The 8475-nt window shown below is 43.7% G+C and overlaps 1 protein-coding gene across 2 annotated transcripts; it reads left to right on the top strand.

The window, feature by feature from the left end:
• The first annotated feature begins 607 nt into the window (after positions 1-607).
• Positions 608-8475, top strand: LOC119318425 (serine/threonine-protein kinase/endoribonuclease IRE1-like). Of its 2 annotated transcripts, none has more exons than XM_037592982.1 (7): positions 608-1121; positions 1717-1906; positions 1989-3289; positions 4633-4805; positions 4897-5143; positions 5246-5540; positions 8112-8475. In XM_037592982.1, the coding sequence occupies exons 1-7, from the start codon at positions 823-825 to the stop codon at positions 8256-8258; spliced, it is 2652 nt and encodes an 883-aa protein (XP_037448879.1). In that variant the 5' UTR covers positions 608-822; the 3' UTR covers positions 8259-8475. The 2 variants fall into 2 exon arrangements, with proteins under 2 accessions (XP_037448879.1, XP_037448880.1); XM_037592983.1 differs by lacking the exon at positions 608-1121 and adding an exon at positions 1139-1469 and having other exon boundaries at positions 1717-1901.

Raw genomic sequence — 8475 nt, 5'->3', positions numbered from 1 at the left:
CATGACCTCCTCATCGCACACCTCTCCTCGCATCACTGGCGAGCACTTGAGCTCACTGCCCGCTGCACGACGACACCCTTGCCGCACCGTCTCCAAGCACGACAATGCCTCGCCTGACTTCGCCCCGGTAGCGCCGCTCACAGTACCGAGCACTACCATGCAACACTAGCAGCCTGACTTGCAACAACGCATATGACCAACCTATAACACCAACACCATTCGCAGCCATAGTGACAGGCCTTCCAACAACTGTCGTAGCCCCTCAGAGCAGTGGCGTCGTGAGCTCTGCCGACCGAGGATGACTGAGATGCTAGGAGATGTGGGAGGCTCTCGGGGAGCTAGATCCCGTCGAAGTAGCAGACAAACATGTGCCAAAGATAGGAAGAGAGAGAGAGCAGAGGAGAGGGGGTGGCTGGAGGAAGAAGGCGATATGTTTCCCGCGAAGGAAGAGGATAAGGGTCGGTGGAGCGGCGGGTGGATCTCACAGGTCAGGTGGTTGACGGGGGACACGGCCGAAGCAACCTCTAGGATCAGTCGACTGAAATGGAAGGCTTTCCAAAAGATAAATTAAAAAAATTGACAACCGCAGCCCCTGCACGCTCGCAAATCCGGCGCCGCCGTCACTTTCCCGTCTCCTTCCTCCATCCCTTCCTTCCTGGTCAAATCCATCGATTCCAGAAGCCTCGTCCTTCCCCGCGAAGCAAACCAGCAACCCAGCCGAGATCCAAACCCCCGTCCCCAACGAATCCCCTCTCGGAAACCCTAGCCTCGCCCCATGCCCTCCCGCGCCCCTCGCCGCGGCTGACGACGTCGACGACGACGATGAGGTCGCTCCGGCGGGTCCTCCTCCCGCTCGTCCTCCTGTCGGGCCTCGCCTTCCGCGGGGCCCGCTTCGAGGACGACGCCGACTCCGCCCCTGCCCCCCTTCTCCTCCCGCTCCCCCTGCCGGCGCCGCAGCAGCCGGCGCCGTCCCTCGCGCTCCCCGCCGCCGGGGGGCGAGGGGACGAGGCGGGCTCCACGGAGATCGTCCCCGCGGAGCAGCCTTTCCTGGTCAGGCCGCCGCGCCGCCGGTCGGTGCCGTCGAACGCTGTAAAGAACCCGGATGTAGGGCCCGGCATCAGGTGAGCTAGATCGTGTCCCCGTCCAACTCCCCTAAGCGCCACTCTGCATGGCTTGCCCTCTTAATCGCTCTCTCGGAATAATGGAGAAATGGATTGTGGTAGGTCTTGCAAGCTTTTATCATGTTTTCAGCTATTTCTGTAAGCTTATTTCGTGCTGCATTTGAGTGGAGAAGAGGAAAGAGCTGGCTCTCTAGCTGCCTAGGTTAAGTATAAGTGTGCCCGCGTGAGTTACCCTGTGTTCAGATGAATCTTGGAAGTACTAGTTCATGGATGACGCCTCACTGGATTTTAGGGTGCTCTGGTGTGGAGGGAGCTTTTGCTCTTCTATTCCCAAAGTGGGAGGTTTAGGTAATAATAAAATGTTGAGTTTGTTTACCAGATTAGCTACTCTTTTTGTTTGGGATCTATGCTGTATTTTTCTCTTTTGATCTATCAATTAGGCTGTCAAGTAGCTGGCAGTTTCTGTGGCAATTTGCTGATCTTTCATGTGATTAATCTTATAGCAACTTGCAGATCTGTCCTCTGTTTCAATTTTATAGCAACTTACAGACCTGTCCTGTGATTGACTGGAGTTCTTTGCTTGTTTTGCGAACAGCTCTGAACTGCGATTTTATGACAATGGCACAATTCAACTTGTGGACCGTCTATCAGAATCTCCTCTGTGGCAGTTCTCCACAGGACCACCTCTGTCCAAGCACATTACCACCACAAACTCTGATTTGAGCTATCTCATATATCCTTTGGACGAGTCTGATCTCGTGGAAGTTCATAATGGCACCGGTGTGGTATGCTTTACACAAGTATGCTAGTTCTCCAAGTACTTTTTGATAAAAAATTATGTTTCTCATCCATGGCTTATTCCTGTAGAAACTTCCCTGGGAATTGGAAGAGTTTATCGCTAGAACTCCATACATACGGGATTCTGTGGTTACTATTGGATCAAAAGCCTCGACAACTTTTGCCGTTGATGCTGATAGTGGTGAGATCATTTACAAGCATAGTCTGCCAGCCGCCCTGAATGAGTTAGCAGTCCCGGCTGGGGAAGCACCATCCAAGTTAGATGTTGGTAGAAGTTCTAATATCATCGTGGTTGTGAGAACCGATTATTCTCTCAGTGCATCAGATCTTGGTGTACATTTGTTTAACTGGACACGGTCTTCTTTCTCTGCAAACTACTATGTTAAACAAAGCCATCCAAATATGCTTGAACAATCATCCTGTTTGCAAGAAAATATTCCGTGCATTAGGACTGATGGTGTACCGATCAAACTTACTTTACCTGATTCCAGTACAGCCAATGCACTTGTCTTGCAAGATGTGAACAAAGTTACCACTAGGGATGGTGCTGATGCTTTGAGACAACTTCAAACTTTGGTGATTCCACAACAAACTGCTAGCAAGTCTGGTGTAGCCCTGAATGGCACTCAGAATCAAACTGTTGATGGTGCTCTTGTTCATCTTGTCCCTGCTGACCCCCAAGCCAACAGGTTCACTAATAATGCTTATGGATTGCTATTCCCGGTGCTTACCTTATTGGTGGTCCTTGCTTGGCTGGTGAGGTTGGCCTATTCAAGCAAGTCTTGCAAGCAATTCATGAGTGTACTTATGAAGCCATTTGTTCGTGAACAGAAATCAATAGACCTTAGAGGGAAGTCAGAGGGAACATCTAAGAGAAGGAAAACACGGAAGAAAGATGGAAGGGCCAATAGCACAGAGATCGGTTCAGCATCTGACAAAGAGAGCAGTGGAACTGGTGGGTCAAATGAGATGCTGTATGCACTCCCTGATGGCCTTGATGGATGCCAGATTGGAAAACTTCGTGTTCACAAAAAGGAAATTGGTAAAGGGAGCAATGGCACAGTTGTCTTTGAGGGTTCCTATGATGGACGTGAAGTTGCAGTGAAACGCCTGCTTCGTTCACACACTGATATAGCCCAAAAAGAGATTCAGAATCTTATTGCATCGGATCGTGATCCTAATATTGTTAGACTGTATGGCTGTGATCAGGATGACAATTTTGTTTATATTTCCCTTGAGAGGTGCCGCTGCAGCTTGGCTGATCTGATCCAACAGCATACAGATCCATCTTTTTCAGATGTTGAGAAAATAGATGTAGAACTTTGGACGCAGGATGGACTTCCTTCGCCACAACTCCTAAAGCTGATGAGGTATTGAACTCGTGTCCTTCTATATTATCCACTAGAAATGTTGGTTGGGTATGAGCATAATTCCAACACCTTCTCCCTCGAGGTGTATCAGCCACATCGATGACTGAAAAGTTTTAAATACCAACCTGGTCAATGTGCATGCTTGGTGATATCACCATTTGTAGGTGTATGCCATTGCTATTTTACATGAACACATGGAACAGTTTAATGGCAAAGAGCCCTTGAGTCTACCCCTTTTTATCTCTTCCATAAGATACTGCATTCCCTATTCTCAAGATAATGCAGTTTTGACTAATCAAATTACGTTAAGGCTGGATTTCGAAGGAATATGGTCCAGCTTGATGGTGCTGTGCTGTCCGGTGCTATGGATATAGTAAATTAATGGATTATATTTATAGATTGTAGTGTACTTTCTGTTATGGCTCTTAAGATAGATGTTGCTAATTAGTTAGAAGATAAACGTTACTAACTAGTTAGACGAACAGAGCATAAATTGGCTACATTTCAATTGTGGAAGATCCAAAACTCGAAAGAAGCTTGCTAATGGATGTGTTGGCATTGTTTGACTAAGTTTATAGGAACAAATATCAACATCCATAACACCAAATCAATATCACTAGGTCTATCATGAAATATCATTTCATAATGTATTTATTGGATTGTAGATTTTTATATACTCCCTCCCTTCCAATTTAGAAGGCCTATCTAAAAAAAATGGATTTTCATTATATTAGTCCCACTTTCAGTCTTATTGAGTTAAAGTGCTTTGAATCACATGGCTCATTTAATCCATGGAGATGAGAGAGAGGGAATTAGAGGCCATGTATGCACCATATGGATCTAATTAGAGGGAGGGTGTTGCATTTATTGCTTTGGGAGTTGAACATGTGAGGCATATTTTAGTGGGCAGTTTTGAACTCATGAAACTCGTGCCCTCTACTCACCATCTACCTTGGTTGCTGAGAATTTTGAGATAAGCCCTTTAAACCGGAAGAGCGGTAGTATTTTTCTACAAACTTGGTCAAACTTTATCAAGTTTGACTTGTGGCAAGATTTGTAGACCTTACAAACCTGAATGGGTACTTGTTATGACCCCAGCACATCCAGATATACTCATTTGTACGCAGTACTTAACATATACTTGAGCAAATAATGCCTGCTATATCACCACTAGCTGCAATCTACTATAGCTTCGTCAGTATTCTTCTATTTCTTGCTTCTTGAAATATTGATAATGCCCATGATTTTGTTAGCCAGTGCATCTGCTGCCGTGCCTGTATGATTGCTCCTATCTTATTTATTTTTATGCATCTCACTCGTATCTTGTGAATTTTCTTATGCAGAGATGTTGTCGCTGGTATTGTGCATTTGCATAGTTTAGGAATCATACATCGCGATTTGAAGCCTCAGAATGTCTTAATAAGTAAGGAGGGATCTCTCAGTGCAAAGCTTTCTGATATGGGTATCAGTAAGCGTTTGCAAGAGGATATGTCGTCTCTTAGTCATCATGGCACTGGTAAGCAAGATTAAACCCTACTTGCATTTTTTCAATAATAGCACTCTTTTCTCTTTAAAGTAGCTGTTTAATCCTCGACAGTGTATTGCAGGATATGGAAGCTCCGGTTGGCAAGCACCTGAGCAGCTTCGTCGTGCTAGTCAGACTCGCGCAATGGATTTATTTAGTTTGGGCTGCCTTATTTTCTATTGTATCACTAAAGGCAAGCATCCGTTTGGTGAGTACTATGAACGGGACATAAACATTATAAACGGTCACTTTGATCTCTTCGTGGTGGATCACATTCCAGAAGCGGTGCATCTTATTTCTCTGTTGTTACAACCAAAACCAGATGAGAGGTAAGAATTTAGGTCAATGTACATTCTTGCTGTGCTGAACACATAGGTTATGTAAGGCTTACTGTTTTTTTTTACTGAAATTCACTTTTAAAATGTCAACAGACCCACAGCGGTGTACGCGATAAATCATCCTCTCTTTTGGAGCCCTGAGTTGCGGCTTTTGTTTCTAAGAGATACCAGCGATAGAATTGAGAAAACCACTGAAACTGACCTCCTTAATGCTTTGGAAAGCATAGGGCATCAAGCTTTTGGTGGAAAATGGCGAGAAAAGTTGGATGATGGTCTGGTTGCCGATGTGGGTCGTTATAGGAAATATAATTTCGAGTCAACTCGTGACCTTCTCAGGTTGATTAGAAACAAGTCAGGACATTACAGAGAGCTTCCAGCTGATCTCAAGGTTAGTTATGCTGCACCTCTTGTCGCATTTGCTCTTGTTTATGCTATGTGTATGGCTATATTGTTCGCTGGTCAAACTGGTATGGTGAACTTCAACAATCCTGTGTTTTATTACTGTATTAAACATGCACAATCGTAGGTCCTTGCACCATATTAAATGAGTTATAGTCATGGATGTTCCAAGAGATGTCACCTAACTATAGATAATTGTTTGTATCCTTCAAAATGTCTAAGATACCCTCTGTCTCCACAAAGTTTCTATTTTACATTTTCTAATTTAAAATCGAGTATGTAAAAGTATGTAAATTCCAAGTTACAAAACCAGTCCAAAAAGATCTGATCTCCATGCTGCGGCTTTTTGGGTCCAAAGTGGACTTCTGTTTATTCTTTCCATGGTTAGTGAGCAAAATGCTTTCCGTGACATATTTCTCCCCATTCACTGTCTCTGTTGTTCCTCATGGCAACCATGCGAATGCTCCTGAGCACAACCTTGACATGCCTATGGTGTGTTTTGTTCTAAATTTAATCATTCCACCATGATCTGGCATGAGTTAATTCTCCAGGGAAGGTAGAGGATTCGCTGAAGTTGCTGTCAGTGGTGGCGGTGGAGCGGTCTAGGATCAAGGAAACCACCTAGAGTGGGTGGATAGATAGATTATGATTCTCTTAAGCTAAAACATGTGTTCAGCACAATTGACGGAAATAAGTTTAAAAAAAGTTTTGCATTTTAAACACAATCAGTTACACCTATGAGTCTATATAGGTGCACTGACAACCTAATTCGAGTTAAACTGTTTGTGATCTATAATAAGCAAACCATAAATTAATGCACACGAGCAAGAGAAGATAACCCAAAGACGAACTTGATACTGTTTTTCGGCTTTGGCGGTCTCCTTATTCCATGCTTAGGTAAGCCAATAAATGAATCCCTCCAAACAGGCACACTGAATCCGCTAGCGGCAGCACATGTCCACCCTAGACAAGTTACAACCTTCATACAGTGACGTGTCTCGTCATGACCATCTTGTATAGATCACCGAGTGTCATCCAAGCTGTCTAGCTTCCAGTAATGATAAGTTGGTGATGCTCGCTTGAAGGTGATCATGTGTCAACATTGCCCAACTGGGTGCTGTCTCTTTCTTTTCCTAAAGAAAGTGAGCTGCAAACAAAGCTTACCTTAGTTGGTTAGGTTTCTTCTGGTGGAACCAGCCTACCTAGGTCCAAGTCCTATACTTGGTAAGGCTGCTCGCATATTTTCCTTGATCTATTTCAGGCTTTTCGGCTCTATCCTTTCAGTGGTATGATGTGACCGTCAACTATGAGGTGCCTATGGCGACTAAGACAATCTTAAGATCTGTCGGCTGAGGTGTATGTGCATGCGTTCATAGTGGTAGGGTGTGTGTGTGCATGTTGTGAGTGTCTGCGCCTGTACTGTTTTTCTCCAAAAAATAAAATTAATGAACTGAACAGTACGAAGAATGGAGATGAATTAAGGGCCCAAGGATGGCGACTGAGTGGCAGAATATGCCCACACACATGCAAACAAAAATAGCTATTACTCTTATTGAAGATGAAACTTAGAACTGGTTGAACAGCCTCATCCCTCACAGTAGCAGCTAGTTGCACTGAACAATACAATAGTCAAATATGGCTGTTAAAGAGCTCTAAATCTGGCTAACTCAACAGTTCATTGAGGGGCTCAAGAAATTGTTCTCTGCATAATGATGGCTACTACAAGCATGTCAATCTGGGACACCTGGTCAGACTGCAATATTGATGCCGGTTAGACCATTGCCCTTCCAAACCGTGGAGCCTTGTCACACCCAGTTAAAGCCTCTTCGTTTCGCAGGATTTATAAAACGCCGGAATAGGCAAAACATAGGATTGGAGTGGCATGCCATCTTCAGTACCACATGATTAGTATGGGCATTTGAGAAGTGTAGGATTCTTCACATGAGGCTGGAGTGGATGGAAATTTTCCTATGAAAACTAGTACAAATGAATTCTAAGGAAAATTTCCTATGGATTGTATCCTACGAATCAAGCAACCTACATAGGAAAAAAAATCCTACCAATTAGAATCCTTCAAAATTCCTTTAGAAATCCTTTGAATCAAAGAGGAGACTGGGGAATAATAGTCTTGAACAAGGGCTTCCATAGAAAAAAGCTTTCCTTGATCCTACACTTAGAATTCATTTGTACTAGTTTGTTTGATTCATAGGGAAAAAAATCCTACTGGCGTTCCATAACTATGAAGCACTTAGGTTGGCACAACGATTTCACTGTTAATGTACCACAGCACTAACAACACGGGTAGCAACCTGGTCTTCCACCCCCACCAAACTCCTAAGACCAGGAAATTCTGTGAAATGACCCTAAGTTTATTGCCACCTTTGCATCAGGTATAGTTGAGAAGATTTAATCCCCATCATTTACATCTGTTGGTCTTCAATGTGCTATAGCAATCTTCAGGGATGGATAATGCTTGTTATGGTTATGCTCCCCAGTGAGCTCAGCCTTGTTTCCTCCTCTCTGTGTTGCCAAGAAGCTAAACGTTTTCATCAATTTTCAGGAGTTACTTGGGTCACTGCCTGAGGGATTTGATCGTTATTTCTCAATCCGATTTCCAAAGCTGCTGATTGAAGTGTACAAGGTCATGTCAGTTTATTGCAAGGATGAAGAAGATTTCAGGAAATATTTCATTGGGATCTCGGTATAACTAAAGCAGATGTCATCCCTCTACTGTATGCACTAACGAATCTTCTTCTAGCAAAATTGTATGTACATGTGATCTGTATCATATTATCATTGAAAGAAATCAGAAGAGATCTCAGTTATTAATCTGTACATTGTATTACACATAATTGTTGTTATAGTGTCACTGATAAAATAATGGAGTATTATCCATACAAATAAATCGATGGATTTTCAGAATA

Source organism: Triticum dicoccoides, chromosome 6A (assembly GCF_002162155.2).
Source record: "Triticum dicoccoides isolate Atlit2015 ecotype Zavitan chromosome 6A, WEW_v2.0, whole genome shotgun sequence".
NCBI classification, from domain to species: domain Eukaryota; kingdom Viridiplantae; phylum Streptophyta; class Magnoliopsida; order Poales; family Poaceae; genus Triticum; species Triticum dicoccoides.
This window is presented reverse-complemented; position numbering and strand designations above follow the sequence as displayed.

What these genes read in the sequence shown, in the direction of transcription:
- LOC119318425 (XM_037592982.1), top strand. Translation starts at nt 823, where the DNA reads ATGAGGTCGCTCCGGCGGGTCCTCCTCCCGCTCGTCCTCCTGTCGGGC. An exon ending in TTCATAATGGCACCGGTGTG is followed by an intron (nt 1,907 to 1,988) that starts GTATGCTTTACA and finishes TTATTCCTGTAG; the next exon opens with AAACTTCCCTGGGAATTGGA. An exon ending in CAACCAAAACCAGATGAGAG is followed by an intron (nt 5,144 to 5,245) that starts GTAAGAATTTAG and finishes AAATGTCAACAG; the next exon opens with ACCCACAGCGGTGTACGCGA.